The 26,556-nt window shown below is 40.3% G+C and overlaps 1 protein-coding gene across 1 annotated transcript in view; it reads left to right on the top strand.

The window, feature by feature from the left end:
• LOC132402103 (TGF-beta receptor type-1-like) overlaps positions 1-26,556 on the top strand; it is a 78,351-nt gene that overhangs the window by 47,129 nt on the left and 4,666 nt on the right. Inside the window, exons 3-8 of the mRNA XM_059984701.1 lie at positions 476-718; positions 3,095-3,325; positions 10,044-10,211; positions 11,103-11,259; positions 18,915-19,039; positions 19,373-19,503. Coding sequence (XP_059840684.1) covers positions 476-718; positions 3,095-3,325; positions 10,044-10,211; positions 11,103-11,259; positions 18,915-19,039; positions 19,373-19,503 — 1,055 coding nt within the window. The remainder of the gene's footprint in view (positions 1-475; positions 719-3,094; positions 3,326-10,043; positions 10,212-11,102; positions 11,260-18,914; positions 19,040-19,372; positions 19,504-26,556) is intronic.

Below are 26,556 nucleotides of genomic sequence, written 5' to 3'. Positions count from 1 at the left end.
GTTAGAAAAATTGCTCTTTGTAAGCAATCATGGTAACTTGAATTTTTCTAACCTACTTTGTGGCATGTGGTTAGGTTTGTGAAGTATTCTCTATCTTGTTAGGGTTTTTTGTTTCAAATCTGATAGCAAATGTGGTTTGCAAATTTGGTTTCTTGTATGAAAGCAAGCCTAGATCTGCACATCTTATTCATCACATTAAAGCAATGTGTCTTTTAAAGTTTCCTGGCTGAGCTATAACCAAATGATTTGTTTTTAATTGTGTTTGTTTACAACATCGTACAGAACGGTACAAAAAAATAAACTAGTACTTAAACAATAAACTAAAGGAAGCCATACATTAATTGTATTAGATTGTATTATTGTTTGACACAATCAAAATAGCTTGCAGTTGTGCCCTTTTAAAATCTAATTATTAAAAGTGTAAAATCTGGCATTGTCACTTTATTTTACAACTCTGTTTATGCATTGTTCCCAGTGACTGATGCTCCACCTCCGTGGTTAAACTTGGGCCCTGTGGAATTGGCGGCAATCATTGCTGGACCAGTGTGTGTAGTTTGCATCTTACTGATGGTGACCTTCTACTTCTTTCACAACCGCACGGTCGTACATCATCGTGTCCCCCATGAAGAAGACCCATCGTTAGATCATCCGTTCATTTCTGAGGGTACCACTCTCAAGGATTTAATTTACGATATGACGACTTCAGGGTCTGGTTCAGGTAAAGCAATCATTTTAAACTATGAATACAATCATGAGGGACACTTGAGAAGCTAGTGATGGCAATGGAGAAAACGCTAGGGATGTACTGATTGAGAATCATTGTGTGGTAAACTGAAATGATTGATTATTGATTGATTGGGGAACAGTGTTTGGATAGGCCTCACCACCGTGCAATCCCCTGGTTTAATCCTAGGCTAATAACGGGGCAATTCTCAATGACTAATGAACCTATCAACTGGTACGTCTTTGGACTGTGGGAGGAAACCCACGAGGTCATGGGGAGAATGTACAAACTCCTTGCAGACAGCGGCAGGAATTGAACCTGTATCCCTGGTACTGTAAAGCATTGTACTAGCCACTAGCCACTACACTACTCTGTTGCCCTGTAGGCTTATCACTTTCGACTATTATCTATCTGCCCATTTGTAGCATTATCTTATTTTGTGGTTTTACACTTTTCTGGATATTGTGAAAGGTCTTGAGCCTGCTATAGTATTTTTTTGTATTTCAGTCATGAACTTTTGAACTGTTACAACTTGTATATGTGAATACAGTATTTAATGAACATTCTGACAAGAAGTGAACATGCTATCAGTCTCTGTTTACTAACAAGTAATTGTTGTTTCTCCTAAATAAAGTAATGATCTGAGCCCATGTCTAAAAGTTTATATTACAAATTAAGTCAACTGCAGAAAGTTCAATCATCTTTCTTACAACTGAACTTGTATTTGATTACCCTGGTTTTCATTCTCTGCTACTTGGCTAAATCTAAATAATTAGTCATTAAATCTTCAGCACTGGAAATATTCAGAGATGCACATTTTATTCCATATCTGTACTTTTACCTCTAACTTTTTATGTAATTCATTATAATTGTTGAATGATTTTTTGTTGCATGTTGTGCCAGCACACCACAGGAAAATCCTAATACTTGTACAACAATGCGCAAAAGTCTTGGGCACATATTAAGAGTTAGGGTGCCTCCAGGTTTTTGCATAGTACTGTATTTGTCAATGTGGAGCAGAGAGCAAGTTTGTAAATCTGACGGCAGCAAAGGATGTTGGAGATGGCGAGGTTGGAGCATCATGGGAGGGGTGTGGGATGGGTAGCAGAGGAGGAGTGCCAGGGCTGGGTGCAGACACACCCAGCCCTGAGGTACCAGGCAAGACCATTTGATTCCAAACAATTGGTTTATTGATCATCAGAGAATGTCTCTCCAGTGCTTCTCTCCCTGCCCCCTTCCCATTCTCGGTCCACAACAGAGTCCCATATCAGAATCAGGTTTTATCATTTCTGACATATGTCATGATTTGCTTTTTTGCAGCAGACTAGAACAGATAAGATATATATGCAAGATTATGATCTAGGAAACACTCAGAGTTAGAATGCATGAGAGCTTTACTGAAGATAAGATGTCACTCATGAGGGAGAGCTTGACTATTAAAATAGTAACAAATGATTGTAATCGAAGGCTGAAAGATATTTTTATAAAACAAAAATAATTGTTGATTGCAACTTGTATGGTTATTTTCATGGATTAATACTGAAGGGATTGATCTGAATATTACCTAATATACCATCTCATAATCCCTCCAGATGGTGTAGTAGAAATTTGGAAAAATTATGGATGGGAAAACTCTTATCTTTTGTGCATGTTGCTCTGCTGTATGTTTTTTTCCGTAAAGGAATTTGAAATGAAAACTCTTATTTGCTTTAAAACAAGGAGCCGATCTCAGTCAGTGACAATGCAGTGGCTCAGCTTGTAAAGCTGCTGCCTCACAGACCCAATGGACAAACTTAGTGTCCATTAACTAGAACCAGTTCAGTGCCTGAGCAAGTCTAGAATTAGTGGAAGTTGAGGGTTGGTATGGGTTTGTTGGGCTGAGGGGTCCGTTTATGTACTACAACTCAATTTCAAAACTTAATTTGGTGAACTTCTAACTACTATCTTCAGTGAATGGGTCTTTTGGCTAAAATTCAGCTTTATTTATCACATGCACATTGAAACGGGGTGAAATGTGTCATTTGCATTAAATCAAATCAGCAGGAATTATGTTGAGCAATCCGTAAATGTCGTCATACTTTCAGCGCTAACATGCCATGCCCACAGCTCACTAATCCTAACCCGTATGTCTTTGGAAAGTGGGAGGAAACTGGAGCACCTGGAGGAAACTCATACTGTCATGGGAGAATGTACAAACTCCTTACAGGCAGCAGCAGCAATTGAACTCCAGTTGTTGGTTCTATAAAGCAATGTGGGTTGGACTGGGGTTCAATATTAATGAGCTAATATGGGAAAAAAAATCTGGATGCAAACTTTGAATCGTTTTAATTGTTACCCAAATCTTACTAATAATTCTGCTTAATATTTTAGGGTTGCCTTTACTTGTGCAAAGGACAATTGCAAGAACAATTGTACTACAAGAAAGTATAGGTAAAGGTCGATTTGGAGAAGTCTGGCGAGGAAAATGGCGAGGTGAAGAAGTTGCAGTTAAAATCTTCTCTTCTCGTGAAGAAAGGTCATGGTTTCGTGAGGCAGAAATTTACCAGACGGTGATGTTGCGCCATGAGAATATTCTTGGGTTCATCGCAGCAGATAACAAAGGTTTTTTTTATTTCTATTATTTTTTTCTCCTTACCTATACCAATAACTGAGAGAGAATTAGATCATTTCTTGTCTAATCCAAAAAGTCATTAATCATTTGAAAGTTAAATTTGATAAAACTACATCATTGATAGTAAGTAAATCTTAGCCATTTATATTTGATACAACTACCACTGGTTGCAAGTTAATCTTAGACATTTCTTTAAGTACAATTTAGTTTCATTACTGAGTAGTTAATTGGTGTGCCATTGTTAAGACTGCTAACTGAATAGGCGAGTTCGAGATTAAGTATTTCTTCTACACTAGATTGTGGGCTTCTGAATAACTTTGGAGAGCGAAAGAGCAAGCATTGGAGAAAATATAGTGGGCAAGTTGCCTTTGTTAAACCAAAATACTGTTTTTAGGCAAGAAATGCTGGTCTTCTTTGGCAATCTATCGGCAATATTTTAATTTCTATTAATCTAGAAGATCTTAATGTAACGTGTCCAACCATCAACCTCAATAAAGTTATTTGCTCCTCTTTATGGTAACATCTTCACTCATTTAATAATCTCATGGTAATTGAAAATCCCACTTAAAGTATTTGTCCCAATGGTTAATCCATCCTTTTCCTCCAATTTTTGCTTCTGGATAAGATTATTCATTTCTATTTTAATGTCCCAGTTTGGTACATCCCTCAGTGTATCCTGACATCTTCAATAACATGTACTTGCACACTCTGAAACAATTTTTTGTTTCTGTATCCACTTTAAAGTCGTGCCATTTTAGCTTGCCATTTAATTTTCTATCTTTGTGAAATCAGAACTTTATTCAGTGTACTTTTAAGTTGCTTTTAAAATCTTTGAGATGGTTATTCAAAGGAGAAATTTTTTTAAGAATGGCAGCACTTTTGTAAATAATCTTGATCCCATCAAAAAGTTAGGTGTAATGATTTAGAATTCCTGAGATAATAGTCTCTACTTTAAACAATTATTGAGAAAGGTTTTGAAGAAATTGTGCTGATCAACAGTCAGAACTGCCAAGTAGATGCTTTATGTGTTTTGCTCAAGATCACCAGCGCCACCATCATTTGATTGATTCTGTTGTATTTCTATGCTCTACTGTGAATGCCTACAAGAAAATGAATCTCAGGGTAGTGTATGATAATAAACATTCAATGGCCTCTTAATTAGGTGCACTTGTAGGCTTTGTTAGTACAAATATCATATCAGCCAATCATGTGGCAGCAATTCAGTGCATGTAGACATGGTCAAGAAGTTCAGTTGTTGTTCAGACCAAACATTCGAATGGAGAAGTGTGTTCTAAGTGACTGACTGTGGATTGATAATTGGTGCCAGACAGGGTGGTTTGAGTATCTCAGAAACTGCTGATCTCCTGGGATTTTCATGCATAGCAGTCTCTAAAGTTTACAGTGGTGTGAAAAACAAAAAAAGAATCCAATGAGTGGCAGTACAGTCAGCCCTCCTTATCTGTGAGGGATTGGTTTCAGGACCCCCCGCAGATACCAAAATTCATGGATGCTCAAGTCCCTTATTCATCCTGTCTGAATACAGTGGACCTTAGGATCCAGTGGAACCCCAGACCTTATTTAACCTGTCTCAGTGCGGTGGACATTAGGACCCGGCACCAGAGCTCAATCCGCAGTGTTTCTGTTCACGAAAGTAATCAAGATCACAATTGAAAATAAAGTGGAAATAATAAAGCGATCAGAAAGAGGTGAAATGTCATTGGTCATTGGAAAAGCGTTAGGTTACGTCGGTCAACGATGGGAACAATTTTAAAGGATAAAGTGAGAAAAGCTCTGCCCCAATGAAAGCTACAATTATTACTAAGCAACGCAGTGGTTTAATTATTGGGTTTTGGGGTTTTGAGTTTTTGATCCTCCACATCAACTGAAATTTTGTGCTCGAAAATGGTCTGTCACTGGATCAAACTCGGGAACTTCCCGAGCCCGGCGCTGAAACATACGTTCTAAAGAGTTTTATATGCATAGAAAGGTAAAATATATAGTATATAAGAAGACAAACGTTTGACTAACTGACACTGAATAATACCAGATTTACCAGTTCCTACTTAGTTAGTAAGAGAACTTACAATTTTTTTCAATCCCAATCCACGATAACCCACACACATCCTCCCATATACTTTAAATCATCTCTAGATTACTTATGATACCTAATATGTAAATGCTATGTAATATAGTTGTTATGCTGCATTGTTTAGGGAATAATGACAAGAAAAAAAAGTCTGTACATGCTCCAACAAGTGCTGGAAGAGCACTCCCAGGTTATCGCGATTTGCAGTTGGTTGAATTTGTGCATGCGGAATTCGCGGATAAGGAGGGCTGACTGTACTGTGGGTGAAAACGCCTTGTTAATGAGAGAGGTCGGAGGAGAATGCCCAGACAGGTTCATGCTGACAGGAAGATGACTAACTCAAAGTTAAGAGACTTTTGGATAGGTATGTGGAGCTTAGAGAAATAGAGGGTTTATGGGTAAGCCTAGTAATTTCTAAGGGACATGTTTGGCTCAACTTTATGGGCTGAAGGGCCTGTATTGTGCTGTAGGTTTTCTATTTTTCTAATCATTGGCACACTTTATGCCAGACAAGGAGGAGTTTGATCTCTGACACAATAGAATTGTTACTTGTCTTCGTGTCCCTCAAGATCCTTGTTCAGAAACTTAACTGGATGCAGCCAGACAAACCTAACTGGACCCAGCCCTGATGAACGGTCTTGGCCCAAAATGTTGACTGTACTTTTATCCTGGCCTGCTGAGTTCCTCCAGCATTTTGTGTGTGTTGCTTAAATTTCCAACATCTGCAGATTTTCTTTTGTTTGTAATTGGACCCAGCCATAACTTATTTGCAGAACACCACACGCAAAATGAGTGAGTGAAGCAGCGTCTATGGACAGCAATAAATGGTCAATATTTCTGGCCGTGATCCTTTATCAGGACTTCTCTGTAGATGCTGCCTGATTTGCTGAGTTCCTCCAGCATTTTGGTGAATAATTTGCTTGCATCCATTCTATTTATTAGAGAATAGCTGGTGTTTTGTCTGCTCAAAGCTGCCTCTCCATTTATGCATCACTTCACGACTAATCCCAAGTGTGAAATGTTTAAGGTATTTATCAGTAACACATAGTAAACAAAATGGCAAAATGCAGTCATCAGTGCAGCAGTAAAATACCTTGAATCCCATTGCATTTGGCTTGTTCGGTTTAGAAAAACCTATAATTTTGATTTGCAAAGATCTGGTTTCGATATGTGTTGTTTAGGGCTAATTAACAAGTGCATCATCTATTGTTTTAGACCATATTCCCAACATGACAATTATTGCATCAAGTGAAATTTGACTATAAATTCTGCCCTGAAGAAATTAAATGAGGAAAGTCACTGAAAATGCACTGTTCAAAAATAAAATCTGATTGAAAATAACATAGCTGCCTAGAATGAAGCAGAACTAATTTCATGTTGTCCTATCAGTGATGGTGGGTGGCAGGGTGCAAGTAAGTCTCTACCAAAGGAGAGGTGTAAAGTGTTCCTTCCCTCTGCTATCCTGCAGGTCATCCTTCAACCAGGTGTATGATCTGCTTAGCTGCCAGATCAGGGTGTGGTTATGCAACCATTGACTGTCAGGCAGACAATCTCTGAAGAGTATTGATAATAGCTGGGATCAATTGTCTTGTAAAGACACTGACCAGAAAGTGGCAATAGCAAGCCACTTCTATAGAAAAAATTACCAAAAACAAAAAAATGAGACTTTGATCACCTATGTTATGCAGCAAATAAGAACATAAGAAATAGGAGCAGGAGTAGGCCACCTGGCCCGTCGAGCCTGCTCTGCCATTCAATAAGATCATGGCTGATCTGGCCATGGACTCATCTCCACCTACCTGCCTTTTCCCCATAAACTTTAATTCCCCTACTATGCAAAAATCTATCCAACCTTGTCTTAAATATATTTACTGAGGTAGCCTCCACTGCTTCATTGGGCAGAGAATTCCACAGATTCACCACGCTCAGAAAAGCAGTTCCTCCTCATCTCCATACTATATCTACTCCCCCCAATCTTGAGGCTATGCCCCCTAGTTCTAGTCTCACCTACCAGTGGAAACAACTTTTCTGCCTCTATCTTGACTATCCTTTCATAATTTTATGTTTCTGTAAGATCATCTCTCATTCTTCTGAATTCCAGCGAGTACAGTCATAGGCGACTCAATCTCTCCTCATAGTTTAACCCCCTCTTCTCTGGAATCAACTTGGTGAACCACCTCTGCACTGCTTCCAAAGCTAGTGTATCCTTCCTCAAGTAAGGAGAACAGAACTGCACACAGTACTCCAGGTGCGGCCTCACCAGTACCCTGTATAGTTGCAGCATGACCTCCCTGCTCTTGAATTCAATCCCTCTAGCAATGAAGGCCAATGTCCCATTTGCCGCCTTGATAGCCTGCTGCACCTGCAAACTAACCTCTTGTGGTTCATGCACAAGCACTCCCAAGTCCCTCTGCACAGCGGCATGCTGCAGTATTTTACCATTTAAGTAATAATCTGCATCCACATTTTCCCTTCCAAAGTGGATGACCTTGCATTTACCAACATTGTACTCCATCTCCCAGACCCTTGACCACTCACTTAACCTATCTATATCTCTCTGCAGACTCTCCCTATCCTCTGCACAATTTGCTTTTCCACTCAATTTAGTATCAACAGCAAACCTAGATATACTACACTCGGTCCCTTCTTCCAGATTGTCAATGTATATTGTGAACAGTTGTCCCAGCACCAATCCCTGTGGCACACCACTCATCACTGATTGCCAACTAGAGTAACACTTGTGTATCCCAACTCTCTGCTTTCTATTAGTTAACCAATGGCGACTTCTTGGACACTTGTGAAACCACAGGTCATTTTCCATCTGAACAGAAATAGGTTTTACAATCAACTATTTTAATAAAGTTAATGGAAGTCTTGGAGAGTTTAGCTCAATAAACATGCATCCATATACCATCAGTAATCTTGAGCTATTCAGTGGAATCCTCACTGCATGAAATGCAAAACTAATCTGTATATCTAGTTTTAAGTTGTTAAGTAATATTAGTTATTCAAAGCAAACTTGGATATTAGGCAAATGATTGATTCTTCATTGATTTTCCAAGTTGATTTTAGTTGGCCTTATAATAGATCTTGGACATGTGGTGGTCTTGTGTGTGGATAAAGTTATGTGTCATTTGGTGTAGACGTTCTACATAACCAGATTGAAATGCCACTGGTGATGGTGGCTTCTGTAATGCTGAGTCTACAGGCAATAAGCTACAGCAAAAATTTGGACCTCATTTGGAGTATTGTGAGCAGTTTTGGGCCCCTTGTCAAAGAAAGCATGTGCTGCCATTGGATAGAGTCCAGAGGAGGTTTGTGTGAATTATCCTTGGGAATGAAATTGTTAATGTATGAAGAGCATTTGGTAGCTCTGAGCCTGTACTTGCTGGAGTTTAAATGAATGAGTGGGGTCTCATTGAATCCTATCAAATATTGCAAGGCCTAGATAGTGTGGACATGGAGAGGATGTTTCCTAGAGTAGGAGAGTCTAGGATCTGAGGGCACAGCCCCCAATAGAAGGACCTCCCTTTAGAACGGGTAATGAATTTATATAGTCAGAAGATGGTGAATCTGGAATTCATTGCTTAACAGTAAATGACCTGGCTTCCACGGCCATATGTGGCAGAGGAATGGTTACAGGGAGAAGACAGGAGAAAGGGGTTGAGAGGCATAATAGATCAATCATGATGGAATGGCTGATGAGCCAAATAGCAGGGAGTTAGTGAATTTCATTCCATGTTTGTGGAACCAATAGACATGAAAGTGTTTACTTTGAATCAGTAAAGCAAACAGAACATTGAACTATGTAGACAAATCGTTAAAGTATTATTCTGTGTTTGGTGTAGAAGCTTACTGTGCTGTGGCATAAGAACAATGGTTGGTTTGTGATGTGAGTAATTGTGAGAAGTTTTGTGGAACTAGATATCAGATAAGACTTGAAAGCCTAGTTACATTACGATTGCAACCAAAGAAAGCAACGGAGGAAAAATGCTCATATGCAAAGTGATCAGAACTGTTATCAGGATTTAAAATTAAGAATAATTAGCCAAGGACTGTTGAACAGGTAGTACTTAATTCTACAACCTATGGACTCATTTTCAAGGACACTACAACTCAAGTTTTCAGTAGTTGCATAGTTTGTCTTTTGCACATTGGTTGTTTGTCAGTCTTTGTGTCATTTTTTCCCATTGATTTTATTGTATTTCTTCATTCTACTGAATGGCTGCAAGGAAATGAATTTACTGTGAACTTTAAGTAATCTCTCCTTCAATAGTCAGAGTACTACAGCACAGAAAAAGGCTCTTCAGCTCATTTAGTCTGGGCCGAACTATTTAAACGGCCTACTTGCATTGACCTGCACGGAAACCAAAACCCTCCATACTCCAAACTTCTCTTAAACATTGACGATGTTCAGTTTGTTTTGCCTATAGATGTGAGTAACTGTATTAGAGATTTTGTGGAATAATTTGGACAATTGGATGATGATATGGTACAATATTCTCTTATGGAATAACACTATTATTTTACAGAGAAATAACAGTGTTTTCTTGTGCTGTTATGAAATGCTTAAAATGTGTATGATCTATTTATATTTTTTGATGTTTTTCTTTCCCTTTTAGATAATGGGACTTGGACGCAGCTGTGGCTGGTATCAGATTATCATGAACATGGTTCCCTTTTTGACTACTTGAACAGGTACACTGTTACTGTGGAAGGAATGATTAAACTGGCACTTTCTACAGCCAGTGGACTTGCACACTTGCATATGGAAATTGTTGGTACACAAGGTAAGAACACACATTTGTATTGTTTGTTTTCTGATGGCTAAATGATGCAGTGAAGAAAATGAACATTGTTATATAAAAACACCTTATAACAGAGGCCATCTTTTTCAATTTCCCACTCTGGTCATCGTCACTTTTCTCTTCTCACCTGCCTATCACCTTGTCCAGTGCCCCTCCTCCCCTTTCGCTCATGGTCCACTCTCCTCTCCTATTCGATTCCTCCATCAGCCCTTTACCTCTTCCATCTATCATCTCCCAGCTTCTTACTTCATACACCACCCCCCCACCCACCTTCCACTCATGTGACATGAGCATTGACTTCTCTAATTTTCAGTAATTCCACTCCCCCTTGCCCATCTCTTTTTTCTCTTCCCCTCTTTCCCCGTTTCTCCTCACCTGCCCATCCTTTCCCTTTTTCCATAGTCCAGTTTCCCCTCCTATCAGATTCTTCCTTCAGCCCTTTTCTACTTATCCCCATATAGCTTCTTTTTTCATCCACCTGGCTTCATCCATCACCTAACTTGTACTGCTTCCTCTCCCCCACTTAGTTATTCCGCTTCTTCCCCCTTCCCTTCCAGTCCTAAAGAAGGGTCTTGGCCTGAAATGTCGACCGTTTATTCCTCAGTATAGAAGCTGCCTGACCTGCAGAGTTCCTCCAGCATATTGTGTGTGTTGCTCTGGATTTCCAACATCTGCAGAATCTGTTGTGTTTAATATACTTATGGATTTTGAGATTGAAGATTAAATACCAAAATGCATGAAAGATAATTTTTGTAAATAAACTTACGAATCCTTCCGTGATGGCACCGAAGTGTTTGACAAATTAGTCCAAATCATACAAATCCGTGCTTCAGCCGTGTTTTCATATTCACATGGAAACTTTTTCTTCTGTAGGAAAACCTGCCATTGCACACAGAGACCTCAAATCAAAAAACATTCTGGTAAAGAAGAATGGAACTTGCTGCATTGCAGATTTAGGGTTGGCAGTAAGGCATGACTCAGCCACAGATACGATTGATATTGCTCCAAATCACAGAGTGGGAACAAAAAGGTAAATTGATACTCTGCACTTATTGTATTTTTTTCTGAAATAATCAAACTAAAAGTTGCAGGTTTGCATTTTAACTGGAGAACAATATGTGACAGTTTTCCCCAAAGAGCACTATTCCTTCAAACTATAGAATTCTACATCTGTATTTAAAATTCCTGATGTGTTTTCAGGCCTTGCTTCTAACATTTACTTTAAAACCACCTCTTTGACCCGGCTTTTGGGCTGATGTTCTGTTCTAAGCCCTTTTTGGCTCTGAATGCTACACTGGACTCGCTTCAAGACTCCACAACTCGTGTTCTTTGTTTTATCTTTTTATGTATTTTCATAGTTTGTCTTCATTTGCACATCAATTGCTTGTCAGTTGTTTTGTGTAGTTTTTCACGATTCTACTGTATTTCTTTGTTTTACTGAGAGCCTGCAAGAGAATGAATCTTGGGGTTGTATATGGTGACATATACGTACTTTGGTAATAAATATAATTTGAACTTTGAATGTTGGTCTGAGTTTCAATGGAATGTTGTGGTTCATTTTCCTACATTCAAAGCGCAATTTAAATGCAAATACGTTTGTCACCTCAGTGCAGAGGTAAGAGTGCCCATCCGTGTAGCATAGCAGATCTATTGGGGCGAAGAACAATCTGGAATCATGTTTGAGTGACGTGTTTTGTTTCTGTCTTTGCCCCTTAATTAATGTCTGTCTTTTCCTGAATTCTCCATTTTGCCTACATTGAATAGCGGGTAGGGGTGGACTGAAACGTTCTTTGGCATTAAAATCCATCTTCATCTTTTGACACATTTGTGCTTGGAATGCATTGGTCTGTTTGACTTTTTTGATTTTAGCGAGACAGCACAGAATAGGTCCTTCTAGCCCAGCAACCTTAGCCTAATCATGGGACAGTTTACAATGGTGACAATGAACTATTAACCTGCCAACTGAAACTTCTTTAGACTGTGGAAGGAAACCGGAGCACCGAGAGGAAACTCACACAGTCATAAAGAATGTACAAACTCCTTACAGACAGCACTGGAATTGAACTCCCATGGTGTAGTAGCGTCGTCCTAACTGCTAAGCTCCCACAGTTTGAAAAGACTTGTTACTCTTTTCAAACAGATAATCTTTATTTGTTTTATTTACACTACACCTGGTTATTTTGTACACCAGCTTCCATTCTTTTCACGTGCTAAATGGGCTTGAGACTTCATAGAAAACTACAGCACAGAAACAGGCCCTTCAGCCCGTCAAATCTGTGCCGAAGTGTTCTTTTCCCAAGTGGTTGGCACCACTAGCTCAGCTATTATTGTCTGGGAAGCAGAGCAAATGTTTTAAATTGGGGCTAACCTACTAAATTGTTGGGATGTGTAATCAATTGCTTGCTGATGAATGTAGAAATGAAGTTTATTATCACAGTCTTATGACGTGGCATTTGTTTGTGCACAAGCGCAATGCACAAACATAAAATTACTATATAATGCAAAGTAACAAGTGCAAGAGGAGGAATAATGAGTTAGTGTTCATGGACCATTCGGAAATCTGATAGCAGAGGGGAAGAAGCTGTTAGACCTTAATTCATGGGGCAGAATTAGGCTATTTAGCCCATCGAGTTCCACCATTTGATCATGGCTGATTTATTATCCCCGTCAACCCCATCCTTTTTCCCTCTCCCCATAACCTTTGACACCATCACTAATCAAGAACAAATCAACCTCCGTTTTAAATATACTCAATGACTTGGCCTCCACAGCTGGCTGTGGCAATGAATTCCACAGATTTACCACCCTCTGGCAAAAGAAATTCCACCTGTTCTCTGTTCTAAAGGAATGTCTGTCTATCCTGAGGCTGTGCTCTCTGGCCCTAGACTCCCCCACTGTAGGAAACATCCTGTCCACCTCCACTGTTTTAACATTCAATAGGTTTCAATGAGATTTCCCCACCCCCTCATTCTTCTAAACTACAGTGAGTACAGGTCCAGAGCCATCAAACGCTTGTCATATGTTAATCCTTCCATTCCCAGGATCATTTTGTGAACGTCCACTGGACCCTCTCCAGTTGAGTGTGGGATCTTCGGGCTGATGGTATAATGAGAAGAGGGCATGTACCGATGTTGAGGGTCCTTAGTGATGTTGAGGCACCAACTGTTGAAGATGCCTTCGGTGGGGACGGTTGCTGTGCTTGTGATGGAGCTGGCTGAGTTTACAACACTCCGCAAACTTCTTTGATTCCTTTGTATTGGAGTCTCCTTACTGTGATGCAGCCAGTCTAAATGCTCTACCATTCACCTATAGAAATTTGCAAGAATCTGGTGATATAAGACATAGAACAGAGCGAGCCTTATGGTCCATGATGTTGGGCCAATCTATGAACATATTTCAAGATTAATCTAATCTACAGAAACTATAGCTGTCCAATTTTCTTACATCTGATGGGCTGCCTTAGAATCTTTTAAATGTTCCTGTTGTGTCCACCTCTACCACCATCCACCACTTTGTATTATAAACTAAAAGTCTTCCCTATAACATCTCCCCTAAGCTGCCTTCCACTCAGTTTAAACAGATGTCCCCTGGTATTGGGCAAAAAAGTCCACTCTGGACCTCTCAATTTAATCAATTTATCAAACTGCCTCTCTTCCTAAGTTGCTCCAAAGAGAAATCTAGGTCATTCAAATCTAGGTCACTCATACGACATGCTTTCTAATCTAGGCAACATCTTGATATATCTCCTCTGTACCCTCTTCAAAGCTTCTACATTATGGAATCATAGAACACTGCAGCACAGGAACAGGTCCTTTGGTCTATCTAGTCCATTCTCCATTACTCTGCTTACTCCCATTGACCTGCACCCTGACCGCAGCCCTCCATGCCATAAGACAACGGAGCAGAATTAGGCTATTTGGCTCATTGAGTCTGCTCTGCCATTCAATCATGGCTGATCCTTTTTTCCCCCTTCCTCAGCCCCACTCCGCAGCCTTCTCCCCATAAACTTTGATGCCGTGTCCAAACAAGAACCTAATCAGTCTGTTCCTTAAATACACCCAATGACCAATGTCAAAGGCCTCCACAGCTGCCTGTGGTAATAAATTCTGCAAATTCACCACCCTCTGTTTTAAATGGACGCTCCTCTATCCTGAGGCTGTGCTCTCTTGTCCTAGATTCCCCTCCTATGGGAAACATCCTTTCCATATCTACCATGTAACCTTTGATGCCATGTCCAATCAAAAACCTATCAATCTCTACCTTATGTACACCTAATGACCTGGGCTCCACAGCTACATGTGGCAACAAATTCCACAAATTCACCACCCTTTGGCTAAAGAAATTTCTCTGCATCTCTGCTTTGAAAGGGTGCCCTCTATCCTCCAGGGCTATGCCCTCTTTTCCTATACTCTCCCATCATGGGAAACATCTTTTCCACATCTACTGCCTAGGCCTTTCAACATTCAAAAGGTTTCAATGAGATTCCCCCCACCCCCATTGTTCATCTAAATTGCAGTGATCCACAGCCATCAATCGTTCCTTGTATGATAACCCTTTAATTCCCAGAATCATCCTTGCAAGCCTCCTCTGAACTCTCTCAAATGCTAGCACATCTTTTCTAAGATGAGGGGCCCAAAACTGTTCACAATACTCAAGGTGAGGCCTCACCAGTACCTTATAAAGCATCAGCATCACATCCCTGCTCTTGTATTCCAGACCTCTTGAAATGAATGTTAACATTACATTTGCCTTCCTCACCATTGACTTTACCTGCAAGTTACCTTTAGGTTGTTCTGCATAAGGACTCCCAAGTCCCTTTGCATCCATATTTTTGGATTTTCTCCCCATTTCGAAAATAATTTGCACATTTATTTCTACTAACAAAGTGCATGACCATGCATTTTCCTACATTGTATCTCATTTGCCACTTTCTTGCCCAAGCTACTACTGTTAAGTCTTTCTGCAGTCTGCTTCTTTCCTCAACACTATCTGCCCTTTCACCAATCTTTGTATCATCTGCAAACTTGGTAACAAGACCATTCATTCTGTCATCTAAATCATTGATGTGCAGTGTAAAAAGAAGCAGTCCCAACACTGACCCCTGCGAACATCACTAGTCACTGACAGCCAACCAGACAGGGATCCTTCTATTCCCACTTGCTGCCTCCTACCAATCAGCAAATCATGCCAGTAATATCATGGGTTCTCAACTTGGTAAATTGCCTCATGTGTGGCACCTTGTCAAAGGCCCTACGAAAACCCAAATATACATTCACTGCATCCCAGTTATCATCCTAGAGTCTCCTCAAAGAATTCCAGCAAGTTTGTTAGGCAAGACCATGCTGACTTTGTCCTATCTTGTCCTGTGTCACCAAGTACTCCGTACTGTCATCCTTAATAATTGACTCCAACATCTTCCAAACCACTGAGGTCAGACTAACAGGTCTATAATTTATTTTCTGCTGTCTTCTTCCATTCTTAAAGAATGGAGTGACATTTGTAATTTTCCAGTCCTCTGGCACCATGCCACAGTCCAATGATTTTTGAAAGATCATTCCTAAAGCTTCCACAATCTCTACCACTACCTCTTTCAGTTTTTTTGAGCACCTTCTCCCTTGTAACAATAACTGCACTCATTTCTCTTCCCTCATAACCTTCAACATCTGGCTAGTGTCTTCCACAGTGAAGACTGATGCAAAATACTCATTTAGTTCATAAACCATCTCCTTGTCCCCCATTATTATTTATATATATATATATATAAAACAATCACAGCACGGAAACAGGCCATCTCGGCCCTCCTAGTCCGTGCCGAACTCTTAATCTCACCTAGTCCCACCTGCCCGCACTCAGCCCATAACCCTCCACTCCTTTCCTGTCCACATACCTATCCAATTTTACCTTAAATGACACAACTGAACTGGCCTCTACTACTTCTACAGGAAGCTCATTCCACACAGCTATCACTCTCTGAGTAAAGAAATACCCCCTCGTGTTTCCCTTAAACTTCTGCCCCCTAACTCTCAAATCATGTCCTTTCGTTTGAATCTCTTACTCTCAATGGAAACAGCCTATTCACGTCAACTCTATCTATCCCTCTCAAAATTTTAAATACCTCGATCAATTCCCCCCTCAACCTTTTACGCTCCAATGAATAGAGACCTAACTTGTTCAACCTTTCTCTGTAACTTAAGTGCTGAAACCCAGGTAACATCCTAGTAAATCGTCTGTGCACACTCTCTAATTTATTGATATCTTTCCTATAATTCGGTGACCAGAACTGTACACAATATTCCAAATTTGGCCTTACCAATGCCTTGTACAATTTTAACATTACATCCCAACTTCTGTACTCAATGCTTTGATTTATAAAGGCCAGCGTTCCAAAAGCCTTCTTCACCACCCTATCTACATGAGACTCCACCTTCAGGGAACTATGCACTGTTATTCCTAGATCTCTCTGTTCCACTGCATTCCTCAATGCCCTACCATTTACCCTGTATGTTCTATTTGGATTATTCCTGCCAAAATGTAGAACCTCACACTTCTCAGCATTAAACTCCATCTGCCAACGTTCAGCCCATTCTTCTAACCGGCATAAATCTCCCTGCAAGCTTTGAAAACCCACCTCATTATCCACCACACCTCCTACCTTTGTATCATCGGCATACTTACTAATCCAATTTACCACCCCATCATCCAGATCATTTATGTATATTACAAACAACATTGGGCCCAAAACAGATCCCTGAGGCACCCCGCTAGTCACCGGCCTCCATCCCGATAAACAATTATCCATCACTACTCTCTGGCATCTCCCATCTAGCCACTGTTGAATCCATTTTATTACTCCAGCATTAATACCTAATGACTGAACCTTCTTAACTAACCTTCCATGTGGAACTTTGTCAAAGGCCTTGCTGAAGTCCATATAGACTACATCCACTGCCTTACCCTCGTCAACATTCCTCGTAACTCCTTCAAAAAATTCAATAAGGTTTGTCAAACATGACCTTCCACGCACAAATCCATGCTGGCTACTCCTAATCAGATCCTGTCTATCCAGATAATTATTAATACTATCTCTAAGAATACTTTCCATTAATTTACCCACCACTGATGTCAAACTGACAGGTCTATAATTGCTAGGCTTACTTCTAGAACCCTTTTTAAACAATGGAACCACATGAGCAATACGCCAATCCTCCGGCACAATCCCCGTTTCTAATGACATCTTAAAGATCTCCGTCAGAGCTCCTGCTATTTATCTGGCCTTATTTTCTAGCAGTCCTATATCCACTCTCATCTCTTACATACTTGGAGAAGCTTTGATATTGCTTGCTAGCTTGCTTTCATATTTCATCTTTTCCCTCCTAATGACTTGTTTAGTTGCTCTCTGTAGGTTTTTAAAAGCTTCCAAATCCTCACTAATTTTTGCTTTGTATGCTTTCTCTTTTGCTTTTATATTAGCTTTGACATCCCTTGTCAGCGTTGTTGTACTATTTTGCCATTTGAGTATTTCTTTGCTTTTGGAATACATGTGTCCTGCACCTTCCTCATTTTCCCCATAAACTCATGCCATTGCTATGTCCCTGCTGACATTTCCTTCCAATTTACTTTGGTCAACTCCTCTCTCATGCCTCTGTAATTTCCTTTACTCCTCTGAAATACTGCTGTGCCAGACTTTACTCTCCCTATCAAATTTCAAATTGAACTCAATTATATTGTGATCACTGCCTCCTAAGCGTTCTTTTATCTTAAGCTTCCTAATCACCCCTGGTTCTTTACATAACACCCAGTGCAGTATAGCTGATCCCCTAGTAGGCTGAATGCTCTAAAAAATCATCCCATAAGCATTCAACAAATTCACTTTCTTAAGATCCATTACCAACCTCATTTTCCCAATTGATGTGCATGTTGAAATCTCCCATGACTGTCATAACATTCCCATTTTGACACACCTTTTCTATTTTCTGTTTTAATCTGTGGTCCACATCCTAGCTATTGTTAGGAGGCCTGTATATAACAGCCATCGGGGTCCTTTTACCCTTGCAGTTTCTTAACTGAATCCACAAGGATTCAACATCTTCCGATCCCTTGTCACATCCTTCTACTAATTTGATACCATTCTTTATTAGCAGAGCCACACCACCCCATCTGCTACCTTCCTATCCCTCTGATACAATGTGTAACCTTGGACATTCAGCTCCCAACTTCAACCATCCTTCAGCCATGATTCATTGATGGCCACTACATCAGACCTGACAATCTGTAATAGTACCCCTCCCATCCATGTCCAAATTTTGCTAACATATTGAAATCAAACTTTCATCCAGCGCTCTTGTTGGCAGCTTGTTCAACACTTGCACCATCCTCTGAGTGAAGAAGTTCCTCCAAATGTGCAAAAGACAACAAAATTGTGCAAAAATTTTAAATAATAAATAAACAATAAATATGGAGAACATGAGATGAAAAGTCCTTGAAAATGAGTCTTTTGGTTATGGGAACATTTCAATGTTGGGGAAACCTGAGGGGCTCTGTTCCTTCCTTATTATCTTCTCAAGCATCTATCAGCAATTCCAGAGCAGCTGCATCATATGTAGAGTGAAAATCAGCAGCTTAGCTTTATTTGAAATGCTGGTTTGGATTGAGAGCTTTATAGGATTGCATCCTCTTTTCCACCAGATACATGGCTCCAGAGGTTCTCGATGATTCCATAAACATGAAACATTTTGAGTCGTTTAAAAGAGCAGATATCTATGCCATGGGCTTAGTATTTTGGGAAATAGCACGAAGATGTTCAGTTGGTGGTAAGTAATGCACTTCATATGTCCAACTTGTCCTGGCATTTAGGGTAGAGATTTTGTTTTATTCTGATTCTCTGCATGTCCAATTTTGACTGGTTGCTGAAACAGCTATTTACATTTTTTCATCTTGATGACCACTTTGAGTTATGTCGTGGGAAGCTTACTGACTTGCCACTTTTCTGGTGTACAAGTGATTATAAGTTTGGCAAAATAATTACCAGATTCTTGATTAGTCTCTTAATACCTGTGATATTCTAGTTTTTCTTTTATTTTCATGTATTTCTGAATTGTGAAATGCAAACACAGGTCTTGAAGTTCCATGTGACCATGTTTCAGGTATTCATGAAGACTATCAGCTACCTTACTATGACCTAGTACCATCAGACCCGTCGATTGAGGAAATGAGGAAAGTGGTGTGTGAGCAGAAACTACGGCCAAACATTCCTAACCGATGGCAAAGTTGTGAGGTAACCCAACTTGTAAATATAAATTATTTATCTTTAAGATCCATCATAATGGTATGTGGTTAGAACATTCCATTGATAAAAGATCTTAACTAGCTTCAGTTAAATGACTGTCATAACGTTCCCATTTTGACACACCTTTTCTATTTTCTGTTTTAATCCGTGGTCCACATCCTAACTACTTTTAGGAGGCCTGTATATAACAGTCATCGGGGTCCTTTTACCCTTGCAATTTCTTAACTGAATCCACAAGGATTCAACATCTTCCGATCCCTTGTCACATCCTTCTACTAATTTGATGCCATTCTTTATCAGCCTTACTCCTGTATCCCTCTTTTGTGCTTTAAGTTTGTACCATTGGAGTTCATATCTAAATTTTTTTTCTCTCTCAAGTCAACAGTAGCTGTTTGTTGTTAGTCTGAAAAGGTATTACTCTTCTAAAGAGGGGTCTCGGTCCAAAATGTCGACTACTGTTCCTCTCTGTTGATGCTGCCTGACCTGTTGACCTCAGCTTTTTGTGTGTTTTGCTTTAGTATTATTCTCAATCTTTAATTTGTGTATTTGTGCACAGAAATTTGAACAAATATTTTGTAGATATATATACTAAAGCTATTATGAACTCCATGGAGCATGTGGGGATCTTCCAATATCCAGGCATTCTTTCTTTCTTTTTTCTTTTTTTTTCCTCTTTCTATAGGGATATATTATGGGGGAGGGGGGAAGGGTTAATTTTTTAAAATAATTTTTTTTCCCTTCTGTAATCTATTTGAAAATTCAATAAAAATTTTATTTATTAAAAAAAAGAAATTTGAACGAAAGATCATTGGTGTTCAGAAGTGTAGTTCATGGATATTGCCATTGATGCTGTGCTGAAGCAGTTTGTTTTTACTCAAAGAATTTTTACTCTAATGTTAAGACAGCACTAGCAAGAAGAAAGATGTGTCTGCCTTCTATTCGAGTCCCACAGAGGTGTTATGGCCTTCCCTACTAGCTGGTAACTAAGCTGTTTTCCAAATGGTTGAAATATTGATTGTTAATTGCAGGGATAAAGAATGTTTTTGAGGAAAGCCCCTAGAGCACCCTTGGGTTTTGGTAGAGGCAGATACGTTAGGGATGTTTAAGAGACACTTGGCTCATGAATGCAAGGAAAGGTTTAGATTGAATAGGTTAAAAATTTGGCACAGCATTGGGCTGAAGGGCCTGAACTGTGCTGTAATATTATATCTTCTAGGTAAACGGTGAAGTGTAGCTCCAAGGTGGTTATGCAAAGGCTGGGATTAATAATCTTGGACAGGCATTCAAATTCAATTACAGCAGTTCAGAGAACTAATGCAAAGGAATCTCCATGTTTCAGGGGTTCAACTCAGGGCTATCAACCCTGAGCAAAACAGGATAAACCAAAATTGTTACAAAAACAGCAATGAAAGATCCTACATCTGAATGAGACGGCATTCCTGAGTCTCCACCCTCTGGAACTTGCATGACTGACATTGCTTGACATGATGAAGGAAGCGCTGAACACCACCAGAGATCGTTAAACTGTTGGCATTTAGGGCAGCGATGGTCTGTAGGTGATGCAAAGAAAAGAGGATTTGCTTGGTTATCTTTTGCGTATTTACTGGTTGTCGTGGTATCCAGCCAGAACAGTAATAGCAGTAAAAAGTGATGCTTCTTGTAGGGCGGGGGTTCCCAACTTTTTTTTATGCCATGGACCTCTCCCATTGACTGTTGTAGAGGCAAAATTCTGTCCTTCAAATTTGATGGTGCCCATCATGTACATTCATAGTAAATCAGATAAATTTGGAGAAGATTTGGGAGTTCCTACATCTGGATCCTATGCATTCTGTGGCTAACAGCAAGCAGCAGCACCATGCACTCTGTCTGTAACCTTGTGGTCTGGCATGCCCATTTTGCTGTCACCACTGGGCATTTGATCAATCCTTCAAGCATGTGGAGACCTACAGAAGGCAATAGATGTTCCCTTCAGAATAAGGTGCTAACAAGTAGCGATCAGCATACTATAAGTAAGATAGATAATCCCATTAACTGTATTTCTCTCACATAAGCACTGTGTGCTTAGCCCATTGCTGTTTACACTGCTAACACATGACTGTGTAGCCAGCTTCAAGGAGAACCTGATCATTAAATTTGCTGATGATACTACAGTGGTGGGGCTTATCTGCAAAAATGATGAAACAATGTTCAGGGAGGAGGTTAAACACCTAGAGAGCTGGTGCAGTGACAACAACTTGATGCTTAATGTCACCAAAACCAAGGAGATGATCGTTGATTTCAGATGGTCTCAGCCTGAGCACACACCCCTCAGCATCAGCGGCTCCACAGTGGCAAGAGTGGAAAACATCAAGTTCCTTGGGGTGCAGATGTCGGACAATCTCACCTGGTCCAGGAACACCACTGCGATTGTGAAATGAGCCCAGCAGAGATTGCACTTTTTGAGGAAGCTTAAAACAAGCATCACTCCTGTTACGTATCCCGTAACTGGATAACTTACCAGCAAAGATAGAGAGGTCCGTTGAAGTCTGATGTCACTATTTTCAAACGTTTTTATTTATAAAGGGGCACAAAAGTAAGGTTAATACAAACATTCAGATAATTCATGTCGTCAATACTCAATCTAAAGCGCGGGTATAGTACTAATCATCATTAAGAAGTGAGCTATACTGTTGTCTAGGGTTAATATATTGTCCGTTGGAAATATAAAAGTCACTCAGAAGTCTGCAGGCTTCAGCCTTTTGGGAATCGCTGGGTTTCACGTGGGGCGACCGAGAGAGAGAGAGATTGGGGAGAAGAGGAAAAACTTGCTGGTTCTTTATGAAGCTTCCATGGAATCGGGGGAGCGTTGGTTCCCTCTCCCCAATGTTAGTTAAAAGCAGTTTTCCGTGATTCCAGCCACAAATTCCAATCCCGGAATCTAACGCTTCCTTCAAAATGGCTTCCCGCTGCTGCGGGATCACTCTCGTGTCTTCTTGGTGCGTCTGAAGGGGCTGTCCCCCTGAGACCCTCCTTTATACTTCCTCACGGGGTCGCAGGTGTCAATCAGGTTGGGATGATGCAATCTCTCTCTCAACCAGCCCACCTTGCCCGAGGGCTTTTCACGTGGTCTCCATGGGACAATAGTCACTGTCGCCTTATTTTGCATCCCGGGTGGAACGTGCTGTTCCGCACATTTCTCTCTCTCCCACTTCCTGAGTCTATTCAGCATGTCTCTCTCTCTCTCTCTTCCTGGGTATACTGACCCCCCCCCCCCCCCCCGAAGGGTGCTCTTGTGATTCTCACAAAGGAGGGGGCTGGGATCATAACACTCCCCACTAACATCTTAACTACATTCTACAGAGGAGTGGTTGAGTGTGCTGACCTTTTGCATCACAACCTGGTACTCCAGCTGAAGTGCTGCCGACAAAAAAGCCTTGCAGAGGGTGGTTAGGGGAGCAGAGAAGGTTATTGGGGTCTCCCTACCTTCTGTCCAAGACCTCTTTAAGAGTCGATGCCTCTAGAAGACACGGTACATCATTAAAGACCCCTCACACCCTCTCCATGAACTGTTTGTTCTTCTGCCATCAGGCAAACGTTACAGGAGCATCAAAACAAAAACCACAAGGCTACTAAACAGCTTCCTCCCACAGGCAGTCAGACTGCTAAATAGCTGCTCTACCTGACTGCTTTGAACACTTTAACTTGCACTAGACACTTATAACTTGTTTTTAACTGACATGTGGCTGTTGTGTTCTTACTATTTATTGTTTTGTTTATTATTTAGTGTTGCGTTTGTTATGTTATGATTGCACTGCTCCTGGGAAACGCTGTCTCATTCTGCCCTGCAGAGCTGATGTACGGTTAGAATGACAAAGTTTTTGAATCTTCAATCTTGTCCTTTAGTAAGAGAAGGCATCACATCCTTCTTCTCTGTTATGGTGGAGTCACTGAGTGCAGAAGCATAGCTAAAGTGTGTGAAGTCTGCAGGTCTCTCCCCTGTTGTCATAGAAGCCAATCGGCAATCAGTTTGGTTTACAGACAGACAGACATACTTTATTGATCCCAAGGGAAACTGGGTTTCATTACAGCCGCACCAAGAATAGTGAAGAAATATAGCAATATAAAACCATAAATAATTAATAATAAGTTAATCATGCCAAGTGGAAATAAGTCCAGGACCAGCCTATTGGCTCAGGGTGTCTGACACTGCGAGGGAGGAGTTATAAAGTTTGATGGCCACAGGTAGGAATGACTTCGTATGCTGCTCAGTGTTATATCTTGGTGGAATGAGTCTCTGGCTGAATGAGACTATTGCTTGTGAGACCCTGAGAGCGCGTTCCATTCCTGCAAAGGACCGAAGTCAGCATGTAACTCCAGGTCAGGGTCTTCAAAAGAATCTTGTAAAGGGAATATAGAGATATTAAAGATAGAAATGGAACTATTTCCAAAGATGCAAGCAAAGGAATCGCTGTTAGGCACCGTAGTTTCCTAAGCTCCAGTTGGGCCAGTTCGGTTTCTTACGAATGTAAAGATGTTAAAGGAGACTCTGATGGTAACATCAAGGGGAGATGATTAACCTTTCTTCTAATGCAACATGGATTTTACTTGCCTCATGTTAGTTCTCAAGATTAAATGTAGTAAGATTTGCTGAAGTGGATTTGCTTACTGGATTTGCTATATACAGTGTAGTCTCCACCCTCCAGAGCTTTTGTCAACCTACATTTATTTTCTGAACAATTTGTTGAAGTTGCAATTAGCTTTGTAGTTGGGGAATTCAGAACATGCATAAAACACTTGTTCTCAGTTCTGATACAAGCCAAGAGAAAATCTGCAGATTCTGGAAATTATTTTGATTCTATTAGATAGTTTAGGGCCTTTACTTGGAAACAGGACCTCCTTTTCACAAAAACTGACCCAGGAATTTACCTGGAATCGTTCAAGTGCACCATGTAATTAATACTCCTGCGGGCACTGCAGCAAATAAAGGGGAAGAACAACTTCACCCGTCACCACTTCTAGTCCACATAAATTTCTACTTTAACACTAGTTATATAACTCTGATCCAGAGATGCTTACAGACATCTCAAGTTACCCTGGGCCTGATATAATTGTCCAAATGTGAAAATTGTCCCTTGGTTGTCAATAAGACACAGGAGCAGAGTTAATCTGCTCCACCATTTCATCATAGCTAGTTCATTTCCCTCTCAACTCCATTCTCCTGCCTTCTCCCTGTAACCTTTCACACCCAGACTAATCAAGAACCAATCAACTTCCACTTTAAATGCACCAGTTTTGATGGAGTGTCTTGGCCCGAAAAATCAACTGTTTATTCATTTCCATAGACGCTGCCTGACCTGCTGAGCTCCTCCAGTATTCTGTGTGTTGCGCATAACAGTATAGTCAGCTTTCTGTTCTTTGGGCCCTATTTGACTAGCTAAGAAGTTATCCAAAAAATGCAAGCTTCACTTCAGAGATTACTTCAAAAATGATTTGGAAAAAAAAAGATTGCTGTAATTTGGTAGTGTCTGGTTCAGTGAACTTCACTCACCTCAACACTGAATTGATTCCACAACCAAGAAGTCACTTTCAAGGATTCGGCAAGTCATGTTCTCAGTACTATTTATTAACTTATTATTTTAGTTTGTATTTCCAGTTTGTCTTTTGCACATTGGTTGTTAGTCTGGATTTTTGAGTAGTTTTTCTTCAATTCTTTTCTATTTCATTGTGCTGTTGTGAATGCCTGCAAGAAAATGAATCTCAGGGTACATGTACTTTGATAATTTACTTTTTGAACTTTTTTGAAAAACTATTTGTAGCATTACAGTGAAGAGTATCTTTGCTTGTCACATGCAAATGAACGCCATCCAATTTATCCACTTTCCACAGTCTATATTAGCAGCCTCCTTTCATCTCCAAACATCTGTCTCTTGAAGTTTGATTATGAACTTTGCACTGAAGCAAAGCAAAGGTACAGTTTAAAACAATTTCACTTGGTAACAGGTCTCAAGAAAAATCCTTAACTCACTCCCATTTACTTCCACAAAAAAAACAATTGTTTTCAAGCACCACTCAACAGCAGGTTCTGAGGTCATAAATATCAGGGCATCCTGGTTTCATATTTGGCAAGAGAAAGTTGTCGTCATTACGGGCTAAGTTGTATGACGTAGGCAATCGTGGTCTTTCCAAGACCATTATTGTTCTTGGCAAATGTTTCTACAGAAGTGGTTTGTCATAGATGCCTTCTGGACAGTGTCTTTACACTGGTGACCCCAGCCATTATCAATACTCTTCATGGTTTGTCTGCCTGGCATTGGTGGTTGCATAACCAGGACTTGTGATCTGCACCAGCTGTTCATATGACCATCCACAACCCTCTCCCATGGCTTCACGTGATCCTGATCGGCGGTGGGGGGGCCAAGCAGGTACTACACCTTGTGTAACGGTGACTTGCAGGCTAGAAGAGAGAGGGACCACCTAGCAGCTCCTTTGGTAGAGAAATTACTCCACCCAGTCACCCAAAATTAAAAGTATCCCTGTCAAATGTAAGAGTTAATAGCTCGAACTTGCTTCTGATCCTTGCATTGATTTTCTCCCCAGGTTTAGTTGTGTTCTGAAGAAACTTTGTGCTTCTAGTCTATTAATTATGGACCACATTTCAAGCAGACTTGAAGCTTTAGTTTCAAAACAAGGCAGCTTCATTCTCAATCTTGGCTTTGGTACTTGGCAACCTTCTTACATTAAAGTTCTCTGTTTTTAGACCGATAAGCCAAAGGCTAAAAAGATTTTAAAAATCCTTGTCAATGTATGCCTAGTTTTCCCAAAACTCAGAAACTGTCCCTTTTTTTCCCTCTCTTGAACAGATCTGTACCATTTGGTAAAAGTGACAATTATTAAGAACACTCGGTTTGAGGAAAGACCAGGTTTCTTGAGTTGCCATATTATTGCCACTGAAATGCGAGAGTGTTGATTTAATAGACACTCACTAAAGGTATTACTAAAGAGATAAGACATAGGAGCGGAATGAGGCCATTTGGCCCATCAAGTCGGCTCCATCATGGCTGA

This window comes from Hypanus sabinus, chromosome 1 (assembly GCF_030144855.1).
Source record: "Hypanus sabinus isolate sHypSab1 chromosome 1, sHypSab1.hap1, whole genome shotgun sequence".
In the NCBI taxonomy this organism is placed as follows: domain Eukaryota; kingdom Metazoa; phylum Chordata; class Chondrichthyes; order Myliobatiformes; family Dasyatidae; genus Hypanus; species Hypanus sabinus.
Note: the sequence above shows the minus strand (reverse complement) of the source record. Positions and strands in the feature narration are given on the sequence as shown.